This window comes from Lutra lutra, chromosome 8 (assembly GCF_902655055.1).
Source record: "Lutra lutra chromosome 8, mLutLut1.2, whole genome shotgun sequence".
Classification (NCBI taxonomy): domain Eukaryota; kingdom Metazoa; phylum Chordata; class Mammalia; order Carnivora; family Mustelidae; genus Lutra; species Lutra lutra.
In genome coordinates, this window is record NC_062285.1 from 137,612,128 (window position 1) to 137,629,538 (window position 17,411).

Consider the following 17,411-nt stretch of genomic DNA (forward strand, 5'->3'; position numbering starts at 1 on the left):
CCCTATAAATAAATAAAAGGCTTTAGGGTGTCCTTCACAGCCCATGGGGTCCTCTGCCCCTCGCCTCTGTGACTACATGTCCCATCGATGTGCCCAGTGGCTGTTTCTGACACCTCAGGCCCACTCCCCACTCAGGCCTCTGCCTCTCCCCAGAATGGTCTCCCCTCCTTGTGTCTTCATTGCTCAGCTCCTCCAGACCCTTGCTTTTTTTCTGTGAGGCTTTTCCTGAACCCCTCATCTCGAGTTCCCCCCATTTTAAATCTCAAGCCCCCAAGCCAGCAGCCCCCACTCCCTATCCCACTTACCAGTTTCCCGCAGCACATGACCTGCTTCACCAGGTTCTTCTCTCGCCCCCTCCCCTTCTTGACTGCGAGCTCCATGAAGACAGACATTCCGTCTGTCTTGTTCACTGTCAACCCCCGCCAACCTAGAAAGGTGCACAGTCACTCCAGGACAAACGTTTGTTGGATGATTGAATGAAAGAAGGGAGGAAAGAAAAGATTAGCCCTGAGACACCCACCCCCATGGTCTGGAAGCTTGCTGATGGTGGAGGGATTTGGCTCAGAGCTTTCTAGCAACCACAGCCAAGAGGAAAACATTTTCAGTTACAATCTGGAAACTCACCAGGTGTCGGTAAAGTCCAGATTCTCTCAGTTCTGAGCCCCAGAGACCTCCCTCCGGGTTCTTAGGAATGGAAGCTCTGATGAGCAGAACCAGGAACAATTCTCGTTTGGACACTCTTTAAAATGTCCTTCCATGGTGGGGGACACCCCGTTGGCTCAGTAGGAAAAGTACGCAATGCTTGATCTCAGGGTTGCGAGTTCGAGCCCCACGTTGGGTGTAGGGATTACTTAAACTTTTTTTTTAAGACTTTATTTATTTAACAGAAAGAGGGAGAGAGCACAAATAGGCAGAGAGGCAGGCAGAGGGAGAGGGAGAAGAAGACTCCCCACTGAGCAGGGAGCCAGGCCCCCGGGATCATGACCTGAGCCGAAGGCAGCCGCTCAACCGGCTGAGCCACCCAGGCGCCCCAAAAATAAACTATTAAAAAAAAAAAGGTCTTTCCGGGGCGCCTGGGTGGCTCAGTGGGTTAAAGCCTCTGCCTTCGGCTCAGGTCATGGTCTCAGGGTCCTGGGATCGAGCCCCACATCGGGCTCTCTGCTCAGTGGGGAGCCTGCTTCCTCCTCTCTCTGCCTGCCTCTCTGCCTACTTGTGACCTCTGTCTGTCAAATAAATAAAATCTTTAAAAAAAAAAAAAAGTCTTTCCATGGAGGCAAAAAACACAGCTGAAGTACTACTGGGAATAGTGATTCTAGAAGGGACCTGGAAACAGAGTCTCCTGGTATGTTGCTCTCTGTTCTGGCTTGAGCCAAAAGCAAAGTGCAAAAAATCAAGAGGTATTTATTGGGGGCCCCTGATGGGAAGCAGGAAACAGATGTGGGAGCTCATTCCAGGCATTGCTATGGAGAAAGGTCACATGCATACTATGACAGTGAGTGACTAGAATTCTAGCCAGGACAGTTAGGGACGGCCTCACTCAGAATGTACACGGGGGGAGGAGAGCCTGAATGTTGAGAAGACACGGGGTGTTCAGGAATGGGTGTGCGAGGGAAGCCTGGCCCACACCTCCTCCCAGCCCTGGGTTTGTGGGGAGGGTCAGCCTGGCTGCTCTAGCCCTGGGGTCTCAGGGCAGGGTGCAGAGGGGGCCCGCTGTGGGCAGGGACCCCTTTCCCCATGATGGAGAGCGCTTTCCAATGACTCAAGGGGATTTAAGCGTCAGGAAACTCTCACCTGCAGACCACAGGGTCATCTCTAGCCCTGGGGCCGGGGCCAGGGGACCCCTCCATCTTCCTCAGTCTCCTGCCTGTGTCGGTCATTACCCTGGATGAGGCTGTGAGGCCGCTGGGGGTACTGTTTGCAGGCAGAAGCGCGTCACGCCTTCCTATCTCATTTCAGATGAGGAGCAGACCTATTGCCAGCCCCCCCCACACACAGTCTGACCCTGCCCTCCTCTGTCTTTCCTCATCCAGCCACATCAGTGACTTTTGGAACATGCAGCAGCCTTTCCTGCCTCTGGGAGTTCAGTCATGCTGTTCCCTCTTTGGGAAACACTCTTCCCCTGCTTTTTACAAGGCTGGCTCCTTCTCACCCTTGGGGATCAGCTTGCAAGGGCCCCTTCTCCTTCTCCAAGTGGCCTCTCTCAGCCCTAAGTGGGTAGATTCAGTCCTGCCTGTCTCCTTCTTCCCACCCTGCTTCTGTGCTGTCTTCATAATTTGTGGTTATACATTTATTCGTTTGCATACTTGGTACTATATCTCTTCCTAGATAAGACATGAGCTTTATAAACTCAGGGCGTGTGTCTGGTTCACTGCTGTGTTCCAGCCTAGACCACCTGAGGAGTCAATAAATATTTGTCAGATGTTTGAATGAATGAACGAAGGACGTGGTCCAAGCTGCAGAAATAGACCTTCTCTGGTAGAAGGGCAGTGGTCGGACTGGACAAGATGGCCAGGGGACAGGAAGAGAGGATGGAAAAGCCACTGTTATCTACAGGGCAAAATCACTAGAACCCGCTGGAGAAGAGTCCCATGGCCAAGGAGATGGGCATCCAGGGAACCAAAAAGACATCTTGAAGGCAGTGTAGTGTAGCAGAAGGAATGAGAAGGTAATGAAGCCAGAACTCCTGAGATTTAATCCCAGCTCCATCACCAGCTGTGTGATACCCGGCAAGTTTCTCTACCTCTCTGTGCCTGAGTTTCCACATCTGTCCAACGGGTGGCACCCACGTCTTAAGGATGGATGTATCTTAAGGCATTCTATGATTCAAGGCCAGGGTGGCCCAGGCCTGGCCCCTGTGGGTGGGCTGACAGCGGGTCACAGGGTGGGAATTGTGAGTCAGAGGGAATCAGTAGGCCTCGGGCTATTCTGCCCCTTACCCACCTCCAGATTCTCTGAGGCGAGGAAGGCTTTCGAGGAGATGAGCTTTTGAATTCTCAGCGTTTCACAAAAATAGCCGCAGCGGCAGAACCCCTGGTTTCAAGCAGACAATTTCTTTGTTACTCAGCGTCTGGTGGGTGGGTGGGTGGTGCCACGGGCTGCTCATTTCCTGAATGAACAGCTGTGCCCTCTCCTCATTGTCGAGAATAATCATAACACTACTTCAAACCTCGGCCCAGCCTCCTTCATTCACGGCTCTCAGGGTACCTGGAAGCCCCCACTCGTGTCTGCCGGTGGCGGGTGAGCCCTCCAAGAAAGGCCGGCCACAAAGTGAGGGTCGGGCCCGTGGCCCCCGCTTTGTCCTTGTCCACAGCAGACCAGGCCTCGGGCTCTCATATGTGGCCTTTCAGGCCCTGCCTCCTGGCCTCCAGTCTCCTATCCTCCCCCTCACCTCCCTCACCACCTCCAGCCACACCAGCCTCCTCTCTGGATTCTGGCAAGTCTGGCTCCTTCTTGTCACTTGGGGCTCAGCTCAAACATCATCCCCTCAGAAAAGTCCCCCCTGGCTGCTCCCCATTCTTGACCCATCATTGGCTTGTAATCCACAGCTCGGCCACCAACAGCCAAGGTCCAATCTCCGCCAACTCAGGAGCTATGCGAAGAGCCGATCTTGGCATTGACGTTCCAACCCAATTCCCGACTCTGGCTCTGATGGGCTGCTGGGGTTCCTGTGGCTCAGGAGAGAGAAGGCATTCCCCAGATGAAAACATGGGGCCATTCCCCCCAGAAGGGACAGTGGGTGGTGGGCGGGGAGATCTCGGGCGTCGACCCCAGCCCTGGCCCTTCTCCTGGAGCGTGAGAACATAATGGGACCACAGCCTGTTCTGTCACTCTGTCGCTTCCGCGCTGGGTGACTCAGCGAGGTCCCCCATCTCTCCCAGCCCCTTTCCTCATCCAGAGCTGTTACAAGCAGCATGGGAGCTGGTGCTCGAGTGGGCCCTTTGAAAACTACGATTCTCTTTGGAAGAGAGGAAGACCAAGAGGGAAGAGAAGGGTTCAAGCGGGATGAGGTTCCACTGGGAGGGTTCTCAGTCTAGTGAGTGGAACAGAATCAGAATTCCAGGCCTCGGGTGCGGATGGGCCACCTCTTGTGCAGGATCAGAAACCTAGACTGTCCGAGCCTGATTGTTCTGGGAAGTTCTGGAAGAGCAGGGATATGTGGTGGCATTGGACAACCCTGGGTTCACTATCCTTCTAGCCAGATAATGAACACGGGCAACTCCCTCCTCCTACCTGAGCCTTGCGTCCTCAACCGCAGAGCAGGGGTGATGGTCATAAATGGCCGGACCCCTGTGGGCCTTGGGTGAGGCAGAGCCCACTGGGAAGCCCTCAGTGCGTCTTACTGGCTATTGTTATTTGCATTTTTCTCGACCATTTCCTTTTTGACTCCTTCCTCCTTTTGATTTTAATAAGACTTCTGTTGAAATGCCAGCCTGCCTCAGGAGGATGAAGGATGCATGCGGGAAACCTTCCTTCTTTCCAAGCTGAGGCCTAGGAGAAGGGGTGGGGAGGAACAGAAACCCCTTGGTGGAGGCCTCTTTAGCGGGGCCTGAGGCTTAACCGCAGACTGCTCTGCAAACACCAAGCATCGCTGAGAAAGGGCCTTCTTCCCTTCTTTGCAGAGAGGCTGCGGAGGATCAGAGTCAGTAAAAGATTTTCCCAAGTGATCAAGGCCCGGGAGTGCTGGAGTGGAGATCCACACCCAAGGCCTCTCCGATGTGGAGACGGGGAACTGGGAAGGGTGCAGGGGCTGTCCGTCCTAGAGACAGAGAGATAGAGAGAGAAAAAGAGAAGCAAGCTTTTCACCCCCTAAGGGGCTTCTCAATTCAATTCAATTCAATTCAATTCAATTCAATTCAATTCGATTCAACAGAAACACCATCTACTGTGGGCCAGAGAAGGAGAGGAGCTCCCATAATTGCAGACAAGGATCTCCACCAAGCAAGGGGTAGACCTGAGCACAGTGTCAGCGCTAATGGAGGCCGGGGACACTGAGGATCCAGAGGGCAGAGAAAGGTCTGAGAGTCCCCAAAACAGGGCTCGCCCCGCCCTTGTCTGGGGCTCCCTCAGAGAGGGCTCCTCCCCCTCCTCTGTTCTCCTAGACTCACCACTCCCCCCGGCCCAGACCCCGTGGCCCCCAGCACAGTCGCATGTGCACCCCCACACCCACCCGCACGCACACACGCCCACCCACCAGCTCTCTAAGTGCCAGGAATGCAGGCTGCTCCAGCTTCTTCCCCGCAACCCCACACCCCGCCCCACACCCCCCTGCATTCCTCAGCAGCCACTCCCACCTGGCAGGGCAAATTATACCCCAGCCTGGCAATAAAAGCCACCTTCCAAAAAAAGAAGCTTTAGGGCCGGGAGAGACGCAGCTAAAACTCCCTCACCCCGGCCGCGCCTGACTCAGGAGGCGGTGTCTGGCCCCGAGGCAGCAGGGCCCTGGGTCCCTTTAAGCAGGGAGTACAAATTCCCATCCCAGTCCCTCCCTCCTGCTCTTCCTGACGTCAGGAGGAGGGCGTGTGTGAGTGAGTGAGGGGCTCGAGGTACCGCACGCTCACACACACACACACACACACACACACACACAGTCGTACACACAACACATCTCAGACCCGGCCCCTGCTGGCCAGCTCCGAGGGCCAGAGAGAGGCAGACTGCTGAAGGCGGCTGCGGGAGGCGGTGGCTGGACCTCGGCTGCCCCGGAGAGGTAAGGGACAGGACGGGGCGGCGAGGGCACACCAGCTCGAGAAACTGGCTTTGGCAGGGGCCAAGCGGGGAGGTAGGACACGCGGGGTTGGGAAGGTGGGTCCCTCCCCTGGGGCTGGCCCAGCCTCGTTCAGTTTACAGAGGAGGGTGTTGGAGGGTTTGTGGATGAGCCCACCCGGTCCTCCCTCCTCCCTACCTCCCTCCCTCCTCTAAGCCCCCAAGGGAAGCCCAGGCCGTGTGGCTCCCTGTGTGTGTCTGTGTGTGTGTGTCTGTGTGTGTGTCTGTGTGTACGTCTGTGCGTGTGCGTCTGTGTCTGGGACTTGTGTCCAGCCCAAGAAGCAGAGAACAGCGGACACCTGCCAAGCCGCAGCCTCCCGTCTGGGAACCGGGGGAAGAGAAATGACTGGGGAATAATTGTGCTCCTACCAGATGCCAAGAGGGGAGCTGCGGCAGGGGGCATGTGTCTGTCCCCCTGGAATTTGGGGCTGGGGCCCGGGGACCGATCATTTAGGGCAGGCAGACAGTTGGACCTGGAGCAGCTGTGTCGTCCTGACTCTATTTCGTCCCCAACGCGATGGGGATAATTGTGTTAATGGGCTTGGAGAGGCGGCTCCTTGTAATTATCTTCGCCTCGGAGCAGCCCCCACCCAGAGCTCTCGCCTCTCCCGAGGCCACTCCTCTCCCCTGTTTGCTGGTCTCGCTCTGACCTCCACCCTTGCCGGGGAGCAACCCTGGGGCGGCGGGGTGGGGGGTGGAGAGGCGAGAGTGCTGAGCCCGGGGCTGCTGGCCCCCAGCTGCGGGATGCGGGGACTCAGGGTAGCCTGGGCTAGCCCCGAGTCCTTGAGTGGCCTGCCTGGGCACAAGGAGTCCGGGCAGAGATAAGGGTTGATGCTGGCACCCGCAAGGGAGACAGCAGGTTCCTGCCAAGCTGCCAGCCTGCAGGCTCTTCCCAGGGAGAGGGGAGGGACGCGGAGCGAGAACAATAATAAATACAGAGTGTGAACTGCTGCATCCGCTGGGGCTGGGGGAGGGGAGGAGGAAGTGGGCCCGGGAGGAGGGTGGGCAACCTCACTGAGAGCCTGGCACCGTGCCCACCTGGATGTGCTCCAGAACTGGGCTCTCGATGGGGAGGGGCAGTCTGCAGCCCCTTGGAGAACGCGGAGCCAGTTCCCCAGAACTGACTCCATCCCAGAGGCCCCTCCAAATTCTGGATGTTTCCTTCACCCAGACTCCCCCACCCCCACCCCCGCCTACCCCAACCATTTCCTTGAAGTCCTTTCCAGCATCTATTTCCCATATCTGTCCCACCCCTCTGGATCTGTTTGCCCTCCACTCCAAAAAAAAAAAAAAAAAAAAGATCTGAGCAGGAACTGGTCACAGAGAGGCCTGGGAAAGGCCGAGGGACAGTTTGGGTCACAGAGTCCCCTCCCAGGCCTGGCAATGTTCATGGATGCCCATTGGCCATGGAGGGGCTCTGGAGGGAGGAATAGGGGGACCTACACAGCCAGCCTGTGGGGAGGGGACACCCACGGGCGGTCTGGAGGGAGGGCCCCAAGATTGGCACCAGCAGAGGGCGCTCCGGGCTTGGGTGACAGGGTCGCGTCTGTGGGGGGGGGGGGTCACCACCAGCTGGAGCCTGGTGGGAAGGGGGCTTGGTGCAGTTGGGGCCCGTGTCCACGCAGAGCAGCCAGGTAGGGAACAACAAGTAGTGGGGGGCTTCTCCCCTGCTCCAAAACCGGTGGTATGATGGTCACTGGCGTGGCGGCTGGCACCCCGGAGAGCTCTGGGCTTTGAGGTCACACTGATTTGAGTTCAGCTACTCTAAGTGTGACTTTGACCAATCCTTTCTTCTCTCTAGGGGGCTCAGAGTGGGAAAGTGACTTGCTCAGGGTCACACAGCCTAGCAGAGATGGGATGTGAGCACGGCTCTTGCGAGGCCCCTTCTGGCATCTTTACCCTCACTGGTGCCAAGGAAGCCCGAAGGCCTTCATCAGGGCGGCCCCTCCCCCAGGCAGTAGGGGCATGTGACAAGGAGAGTGAAAAGGTTTTCATGAAGCTCAAATATAGGCTGGGGCAGCCCCTAACCCCATGCACGCGTGCACGCACACACACACACACACACACACACGTGCGTGTATGCACGCGCACGCACACGCTGTAGGAGGGGGAAGAACCAGGTTTAATTAGGTCACCTCCAGCTGCTGGAGCAGCTTTGGCACTGAGGTATTTTAAGGACTGTCTGGGTGGCTGGGGGAGGGGAGGGGCTGGGGAAGTGCCAGCTTCTGGCTGGTGGTCCTGAAGCTGTTTCCTCCTGCTCCTAGGACCACCGACCGACCTTAGATAAGATCCCAACTTTCAGAAAGCCCTCCCACCGCCATCCAGTGCCCTGTGTCCTTCCCCTTTATAAGCCACTGTACCCTCTCCTGCCCCTGGCTGCTCCTGCACATGGGGGCTCAGGGCTGGGACATACTCTCTGGGGGAGTTGTTTTTAGGCTTGCCAGAGTTGGCAAGTGATTCACCCAAGGTCATAGTCTGAGTCGGCACAAAGCCAGAAATAGAACCCCAAGGCCTGACTCCCCAGTTTTTCCACACCCCCGTTCTTCCTTCACCAGCGGAGGGCAGGAGATGTCAGGGAGCTTTCCTCCCCCCTCCCACAATCTCACGTGCAGAAAGCACCGCCCCTGACCAGCTGTGTGACCCCAGGTAGCTTCTTTCCTTCTCTGGGCCTCAGTTTACTCTATTGAAGAATGGGACTAATAACAGTCATTGTCACGTAGGGGTGTTGTGGGGGCCACCTGAGGAAATGGGGCCAAGGACTTGGCAGAGCACAGCCACGTGGCTAACGATCTATATGTGGTAGGCATGCCTCGTGTCACGTTCGGACTTCCCACGCTGTGCCCTGGTCAGTCTGGTCCTCCCCCTGGACGCTGGGGCTCTCTCCTCCCGTGCCTGTGGTCCCAGTGCCTGGCATGCAATTTCCTTGCAGTTATGTGTGTTTTTTTGAAAACCTCAGAGGACAGTTGGACTGACCTTCAGTAGGCATCTGGGCCAGTGATGATTCAAGCAGCCGAGGAGAAAAGTGAGGCTGAGAGAGGGTCAAGGGCGGGCCCCAGGTCACACAGCACTGGGGGGTTGATCCAGTTGGCTTTCCCTACTTTGCCCCAGACAAGAGACATTCGCACAGTCAAGAGAGGTCTCTGACAGTCATTTCCTGCCCCATCTTTTTGGGGTATCTGAGAACTGGAGAAGCCCCAGCACCAGGACGATGGTCACCTGCTGACAGGGCTGAGTCACACTGTATCACAGCCTCGCCTCAGGTTACCTCTGAACAGCCCTGATGTTCTGGTTTTACCTCCCCTAGTCCTTCTGTCCGCAGAATGGCCAGGTTTGGCCTTCATGCAGGGAAATGAAGACAAGCGTGGCCGGGAGGGTCAGAGCCAGAACACGTGGACAGGGAGACGTGCCCTCACAGGTGGACTGTTGATACAGCGGCCCCTCAGCCCCTCCCACACGCGGGACAGGTGCTACTAATAGCCCTCGGACAAATAAGGAAACTGAGGCTCAGAAGGGGAGGGTCACTGGCGTCCAGCCCAGGCCAGAAATGGTCCCAACATGTCCTCGAACCTCCAGCAACCAGTTCTGAAGGGCTTCGTTCTGGGCCACACGTGCTCCCAGACACTAGGACCGAGTCCCCTGGGGGCTGGGCTTTACCCTGAATTGAAACAAACTTTCTTCAAACTCATGTGTTTCGCTGCTTTTGGGAGTTTATTTTCCCCTTCAGTTCTCAGGGAAAGGTCTTTTAGTAAAAACTCCAGCTGTGTTTTGGCTGAACCAGGAGCAGAATTTAAGAAGAACACCATTTGCTTTCAGATGAATCTGGGCTCTTCTCACTTACCTGCTCTGTGACCTTGGGTGAGTCACTCCACCTCCCTGAGCCTCAGTTTCCTTAGCTGTAAAATAGAAATGATGGAAATTCTCAACCTTTCAGGGCCCCTGGGAGATTTCCGAAGGGAAAGTGACCTCTGTAAAGACTTTTGCACTAGATACCGCATTCAGACAATAAAAGCCTGTCTTTACTGTTCCTTTCTGCAGCAACACCCTGGGGAGAGGGTCTGAACTGGAAGTTTGCTCTGTGTCCCCTTATTCTCTTCTGGCAGGGCCCAGAGAGGGGAAGCCTGTCCAAGGTCGCACAGCAACTCAGTGGCAACGCAGGGCCTGAACTCAGGGCTCCAGAGTCAGATTACCTTTGAGTCCTGGCTCAGACAATAATTGCTGTGTGGCCTTGAGTGAATGACTTGGTCTCTCTGAGCCTTAGTTTCCTCCTCTGCAAAATGTAGTCATAACGGCAGCCACTGAAAGGGCAGCTGCAGGAATTAATAAGGGAGAAGCTCTGAGGGGCAGGGCAGGGACCTGGTAGGTGGGCAAGACCTTGGGATACAGGAAAGAGGGGAGTGGGGATGGGCTTGGCTTGGCTCAGCTGGGGCTCTCCTTCCTCCCACTCCCTCTTCCCCCTAAGCCCAATTTAGCAGCCCTGTCTGGGAGGGGCGACCTCTCGCCCAGCACCTGCTGTTCTCCACCCCCCCCACCACCCCACACTGCCTCGCATTTCATCCTTACAGGAGCTCTGGAGGACAGGTTCTGGCACTCCCCGTTTTCCAGAAGAGGAGGGAGATGGGGGAGATCTGAGGGCAGCACCCTCTGCCCCCCTGGAGGTGGCCTTTTCTGCACCCTCAGCCCTAACTCCTAAGGCCAACCGTGGGCTGCTTGCACAGAGTGGTGTTTGGGGTGGGGTTGAAGGGCCGGGAGCAGCCAGTCCTGTGGGGCCAGAGGGTAGGAAGGCCTATCCCTGCCCTTATTCCATCTTCCTCTCTTCTGCTGCCTAGTCCCTTATGGGGAACCATTTTGGGGAGGGGAAGGAAGAGGGGCCTTCCCTCACCCCTAACCCTGGGTAATTAATCAGTGCATCTCTCCCCCTTCCCTGCAAGAAGCTTCTGGTCGGGAGGCCTGGCCGGCCTGGCCAGAGCAGGGCCCGGCTCAGCTGTGTCTCCCTGGTAACGGCTGTGGGCTGCCTCTGCCCCTCCTCCCCACGACCTCCCAGCACCGGCTGTCACCACCAAGCACAATGCCAGCTCTGGGGAAACTGTGCAGTGGGCAGGCTGGGACTGCCCTGCTTTCTGGACAGAAGAAGGGGAGAGTCTTTCCACCTGCCACCCGTGCCCAGGTGCGGAGGGGACACCTGAGCGGGCACTGTGGGGCCCCGACGTCTCTTGCTCTCCTGGCTCTGACATCTTGGGTAGTTTTGCTGCCCGGTTTCCTTTTTGATAACAGCTTTATGGCGATATAACCCACATACCATATGATTCAACCGTTCAAGGTAGACGAGTCAGTGGTTTTCAGTATGGTCACAGAATTGTGCAACAAGGCCATGATCAACCTCAGGACATTTTCATCACCCCAGAAAGAAACTGCACCTGTTAGAATTTACCCCCCATGATCCCCTCCCCCCAATTCCTGGCAAGCACTGATGTCCTTTCTGTCTCTGTGGACTTGTCCATTCTGGACATGTCACATGGATAGAATCCCGCAACGTGCTTTCTTGTGGCTGGCTGGCTTCTTCCACTCGGCGTAAGGGTCTCCAGGCTCGTCTGTGTTGCAGCAGGTGTCAGGACTCCCGTTCCTCTTTACGGCTGAATCAGGTTCCGCTCTGTGGCTAGACCACGGCTTGTTTATCCGCTCGTCTGTTGATGGACTTCTGGCTCGTTTCCACTTTGGGCCTGTTGTGGATAATGCTGCTGTGAACACTCAGGCCCAAGTTCTTGTGTGATTGCGTTTTCTTCTCTCTAAAAATGGGAATAAAAATGCCAAACCTGGCCCGGCCTCCTGGAGCAGGCTCGCAAAGAAAAACCCCACATCGGCTTGAGGGGGCTGTGAGGAGCTGTGAGGGGCCGTGAGGGACCAGCTCTCCTGGGTGGAGAGGCATGTTGGGGGGCGGGGGGCTGGGGAGGAGGAAGGCCGCATCTCCACCTGGAGGCCCGGCAGAACCAGCTCATGATCCTGACCCAGATGGGTCCCACTTGCTGTGTGACCTTGAATGGCGGCCAGGAGACCTGCCCCACTGTTAGATCTTGTGACTTCTCCGCTCTCCCATCCCTTGCCACACTGCGTTTCAGGGCGATTCTGCCCTGGAAATTCTAGGCCGGAGTGGGGGTGGGGCACAAGATGGAGGCCAGAAATAGGGTTTCGGCTCAGGGATTTACCTCAGGCACTAGGGTCTTTGGGTGAGCCGGGAGGTAGTGAAGAAGGGGGCTGAGGAGGTAGAGAATCCCGTCCTCCTCATTCCTGCAGAACTGTAGATTATGATGGGGCCTCTGGAAAGGCCTAGGCTTAGCCAAGGCTCACCATAGCTTGTGAGGGAATAAGGCAGGGTTTATCAGCTGCTCTATACAGATGAGGAGACTGAGGCCAGTGGAAGTACTCCCCAAGGTTGGCGGCTGGTCCGTGGCAGAGCTAGAGGGCTCCTGGTCCAGGTGTCTTGCCTGGCCCCACTGCGGCCCCGGGCTCCATCCACAGCCTGGCTCAGTACACTGAGCCGTCCTCCCCGGGGTTCCACGGCAGCGTCTCTTAGGGTCTGAGACTTCCCAACCCCCGTGGGGAGAGAACTATGTTCTCTTCCTCAGTAGAGGAAAACAGGGTGAATTTTTTCAAGGTCATCCAGGCCCTTAGCGGGTGACAAGGAATTTCTATTGCTGAGCATTGACGAGAGCTATTCATTGGGTATCTCCGTCAGTGACCCCTCAGCAACCTTGCACAGTAAGTATTCTCAATCTCACTTCGGAGCAGAGGAAAATAGGGCTAAGGCAAACTCACCAGCGTTCCCAAGGGCTTACCACGCCCTGGCGTGGAGAGAGTCGCTGAATCCTGACAGCAACCCTGCCGTGAAGTGAAGACCAGCACTAGCCCCATTTTACAGTGCAGAAAACTGAGTCAAAGATTAAAAGCGTTGACCAAGGCAGGCTGCATAGCCGGTTGGGGGCAGGAGGCAGGAGGCAGGAGGCAGGATTCAAACCCAGGTCACCTGGCTCCAGAGACTGCACTGTCTCCTGGAACTGTTGAAGTCACCAAGTGACAGTGACAAAGCTGAGATTCGAGCCCAGGTGTGTGGATGTGAAACTGCTCACACTTGGGCCAAACCATGTTCCAGATGGTCACTGGCCGCTTTCCCCATCCCACCTCCCAGGCCCCTGGAGTTAGAGAACTGAGCCTCAAGCTGGAAGGACTTGGAGGTTAGTTTTAGCTTGGACCATCCCTTGTGACCCAATACCGTGGACGGGGGACTTCAACGACAGTTTAATTCTCACAGCTCTGGAGGCTGGCGGGCCAACATCGGGGAGCCAGCATGGTCTGGTTCTAGTGAGAGCCCCCTTCCTATAGACAGCTCCTGTCTCGCTGTGTCCCCACATGGCGGAGAGGAAGCAAGCTCTTTGGGTCTCTTCTTCCAAGGGTACTAATCCCATCACGCCTCCCACACCCCTCTCCCACCTCACCTGCTCCTAATGGCTTCCCCGAGGCCCCATCTCCAAATACCACCACATTGGGGTTAGGACTTCCAGATATGAATTTTAGGGGGAAATAATTCAGCTCAGAGCAAGGTTATAAGACCGTTTTGTCTTTCTGGGAAGGATTCTGAGTCAGTGTGGGGCCGTGAGTGGCCTGAGGTCACACTGTGAGGGTCGGCGAATAGGCCCGGCCCTCCAGGCTCGGGCCTGGTGCCCAGAAGCCGCTCAGCCCGGCCCACACTCAACTCTGCCTCTTTCTCCCCCTTCCAGACGGAGCCCGTGGCTGGTGCGGCTGCCGAGCAGGGCCAGGCCGGGCCCTGCCCGCAAGGACGCCCAAGTTCTTCACCGGCCCCTGTGCCCGGGAGCCCACCGGGCTCTCTCGCGGGACCCGCCATGACTTCAGAGCCCACGTCGCCCCCGGTAGTGCCCCCACTCCACTCCCCCAAGTCTCCTGTCTGGCCCACCTTCCCCTTCCACCGGGAAGGCAGCAGGGTCTGGGAGCGGGGCGGCGTCTCGTCCCGGGACCTGCCCAGTCCTCTGCCCACCAAACGGACCAGGACGTATTCAGCGTGAGTACCTGCCCCTCGCCCAGCTCCGGGGATCTTTCCCCAGGACAAGGCTCCAGTCCTATCCTTGACCAACCCCTTCTGTCCTCACTCAAGGACAGGGGAGCTGGATATGGACCTCCCAGAAACTACTGTGTTTATTCATTCATTCATTCTTCATTCCACTAAGATCTACTGAGCATCTGACTAGGGCATCCGGTAATGAATAAGTCTCTGCCTATAAGCTGTCTATAATCCAGAAGGAATTTGTCTACAGTTCACCTCCACCGAGCAGGGTTGGGAGAGAGGATACAATGTCAGGCATCAGGGGGGATGAGGTCCTAGTGAGTTTGGAGGACGTGTTAGGTAAAGAAGGAAGTTGGGTGTTCGAGGTACATGGGTTAGCCTGGACCAAAATGGAAGCAAGGACTGACCTCTGGTGAGGGGTGGGCGGGCTAGACAGAGACCAGACTTGGGCCTCTGGGGTAGTTCGCTGGCTGGGGTCACATGGGAGAGGCAATTTGGAGAGATCACAGGCAGACTGACTTGCCTTGGCCAAAGGAGAGATTTTTTGTTTTTGCTTTAAGTAAGCCCTACACCCAACATGGAGCTTGAACTTACAACCCTGAGAGCAAGAGTCATGTGCTCCACTGACTGAGCCAGCCAGGTGTCCCTAAAGGAGAGGTTTTGGATGGGACTAATTGTCCCCTGTGTCCAACCCAAGGCTGGGCACAGAGCAGACGCTTGATAAATGATGAATGAGTGGGTAAGGGACAAATAAGTGAATAGGATACCGTGACCTCGAAAGGTAGTGAGCTCCCCATTTTGAGAGGTATTCAAGTTCAGGCTGGGTATTCTTCACTCAGAAGTCTTACAGCAGGAGCCCATGTAAACCTGAATTGTCTCAGGAGGAAAGGGTGCTCTGCACAGAGAGGGGCACTGGCTGGGAGTCAGGAAATTTGCTTGCTGTGTACCCTGGGAGAGCCAGTTCCCCTCTCTGGGCCTCAGTCTCCTTATTGTCCAATGGGACCATGACAGAGCATTACCGTGTACAGTTTCTGGCCTGGGGAGGACTTTCTACAGCCCTGGGACAGGCTCTGCAGGCAGACATGGCCAAGGAGGGCTGTGGGAGTCCAGGGAGGGGGAGTCCCCAGACCACAGCTCTAATCCCCCTACTCTTACCTCAGGACAGCCCGGGCCTCGGCTGGCCCCGTGTTCAAAGGCGTCTGTAAGCAGTTCTCACGCTCACAGGGCCACGGCTTCATCACCCCCGAGAATGGATCCGAGGACATCTTTGTGCATGTATCTGAGTGAGTCCCTCCCCCACTACATTCCTGGCTGGGCCCCTCCTGCAGGGTCCTGGCAAGGCCTCTAGAAACGCCTCTCCAGGCCTGTACCCTGGCTGGCTGAAGTCTGTGTCCCTGGCATCTTTCTCCTCCTGTCGCAGGGGCTGCTGGTGCGTGGGAGGGGGAGCAGGGGAAGGCTGGGACCAGGTGGGGAGGGGACATCCTGGCCCCAGAAGCCCCGGGAACTACTGGCTGAGCCCTGGGATCCGGCATCACGGGAACTGAGAGGGCGGGGCCAGCCCCTGGGTCTTTCGGCCTGGAAGGTAGATAGGCATGGGAGAGATGACCTAGGCCTGGCCCCCAGCGCTGGTGCCAGGCAAGACCTGGGGAGGGCACTGAGCTTCTCTAGGCCTCCAGACCTCCCTTGCCTTTCGTGTCTCAATCCCCAAACAGCACAGACAGGGAGGGACCATTTTGGAGTCCCATTTTACAAGTTAGAGAGCTGAAGCTCTGAGAAGGGAGGGGAGGCAGCCCTCAGGCCAGCCCACAGCGGGTGTCTGGGAGTGGGGCCTGCTGCTGGGCTGACGCCGCTCTCCTGCCCACCAGCATCGAGGGGGAGTACGTGCCCGTGGAAGGCGACGAGGTGACCTACAAGATGTGCCCCATCCCACCCAAGAACCAGAAGTTCCAGGCCGTGGAGGTGGTGCTCACCCAGTTGGCCCCACATACTCCCCACGAGACGTGGTCTGGCCAGGTCGTGGGCTCCTAGGCTGGGGGGCTCACGTGTCAGCCGCCGGGCGGGTGGGGAGCCACACAGGGTAGATGGGCAGCTGGGGGCTCCAGGCCCCGCTGCACTGGCTGGCCCGGTCCCTTGGGTGGCCTCAGCATACACGTCTGTCTGTCTGCGCTTGTGGCCGTGAGCACGTGCCTCCATCTGCCCCCTGTGACCCGTGACTGTTGCGTGAGCTGGACCAAAGGGGAGGCCCCCCAGCCCCGCCTCTGTTTGTCTGCTGTCTCCTTCCCCTCCCTGCCACATCCGCACAGGACCCTCTCGCCCTCCTGTCCACCGAGCCCGAGGGCCTGCGTCAGGCCTGGTCCCGGGAGGCAGGGGGCACCGGTGGGCCCCTGTCCATACAAGCGTGTTGCCCTTGCCTCTGCTCCAGGCCTGGCCCAGGGACCAGACTCTGCTTGTGCTCCTTACACCTCCCACCCTGGGCTGGGGCCTCCCACGGTGGCCTGTAGCCCTTCCCTCAGAAGCCTGGCCAGCGAGAGCTCTGGGAGCGCCTCCCAGCCTCTGGCAGGGGAAGAGGGTAACCCTTGGAGTCAGAACCCTCCTCACTGCCACGGGCCCAGCCTCCCTTCCTTCCACCTGCTCCCTCCTCTCAGCATCCCGGAGAGGCAGGCAAGCAGGAGCTGAAGGCAGAAGGTGGTTTTGGGGTCTCAGTTTTGCCGGCCATGATCCCTCTACCTCCTCAGCCTGGCAATGGCTCTGTGAGCTCAAGGCTGTGTCCCCTCCCCTGGGCTGTACTGAGCCACGCCGCCACCACTCGGAGACACAGATCTGTGGAGGGGTAGGGGCACGTCTCCCCCGGCTTGGACGGAACCATCCCCTTTGCCCTGACTCACAAACTCCACTGATGCTCTGCCCATGCCCAGATGTGGCTGCTGAGGACCCCACCAGGCAGATGTGTGTCCCCTCAGGCAGGGGCAGGCAGGGGCACCCACAGGCTGGCCCTCAGCCCAAGACCACTAGCCCCGCAGCCCCTTGCTGGACCCTCTCCCTGAAGCTTCAGCCCTTACTGCTGGCCCCCAGTAGGCCAGCGGCTGGGGGGTATGGTCCTGATCTCATGCATTGGGTCCCTTAAGGTGTGTGTCTGTGCGTGTATGTGTCTGTGTGCATTTGCTCTCGGGTTGGGGGGGGGTTGGTGTGGCCTGGGAGGCCAGAAAGGAGAGGCTTTGCCTCCACTACCCCCGCCATCACCACCACACTCCTTCCCAGAGAACACACCATTTGAATGGGACAAGAAATGGGGGTCGAGAGAATGCCTGCCAGGGACAGTGATCCTTGTGAGACCGGGTCTGTGAGTAAAACAGGCTCAAGTGCCCAAGATGAGGGGTATCTGTTTAGAACGATCCCCAGTACTGCAGGTGCCCTGAGGCCCGCAGGGTAGCAATGAGCTGGGGTACGTGTACCACATGTCGGTCCCTACCAGGCTGGGGGGAGATCAGAGCTGCTGAGAAATGGAATAGCCCAGCCTGACACCCTAGTCTGAGCCGGGCTGTTCGGACAAGGCCCGAGGACTTGACCCAGAGGAACA

General features: G+C 57.5%; 1 protein-coding gene across 1 annotated transcript; it reads left to right on the plus strand.

Annotated features, from left to right (window-relative positions):
• Positions 1 to 5,412: 5,412 nt before the first annotated feature.
• CSDC2 (cold shock domain containing C2) lies at positions 5,413 to 16,204 on the plus strand. Its single transcript, XM_047741997.1, has 4 exons — positions 5,413 to 5,707; positions 13,533 to 13,831; positions 14,995 to 15,117; positions 15,700 to 16,204. The coding sequence occupies exons 2-4, from the start codon at positions 13,656 to 13,658 to the stop codon at positions 15,860 to 15,862; spliced, it is 462 nt and encodes a 153-aa protein (XP_047597953.1). The 5' UTR covers positions 5,413 to 5,707; positions 13,533 to 13,655; the 3' UTR covers positions 15,863 to 16,204.
• Positions 16,205 to 17,411: the final 1,207 nt, after the last annotated feature.

Excerpts from the sequence above, each read along its gene's own strand:
- CSDC2 (XM_047741997.1), top strand. The coding sequence starts at position 13,656 with ATGACTTCAGAGCCCACGTCGCCCCCGGTAGTGCCCCCACTCCACTCC. Across the intron at positions 13,832-14,994 it reads CGGACCAGGACGTATTCAGC|GACAGCCCGGGCCTCGGCTG; the intron begins GTGAGTACCTGC and ends CTCTTACCTCAG. Across the intron at positions 15,118-15,699 it reads ATCTTTGTGCATGTATCTGA|CATCGAGGGGGAGTACGTGC; the intron begins GTGAGTCCCTCC and ends CCTGCCCACCAG.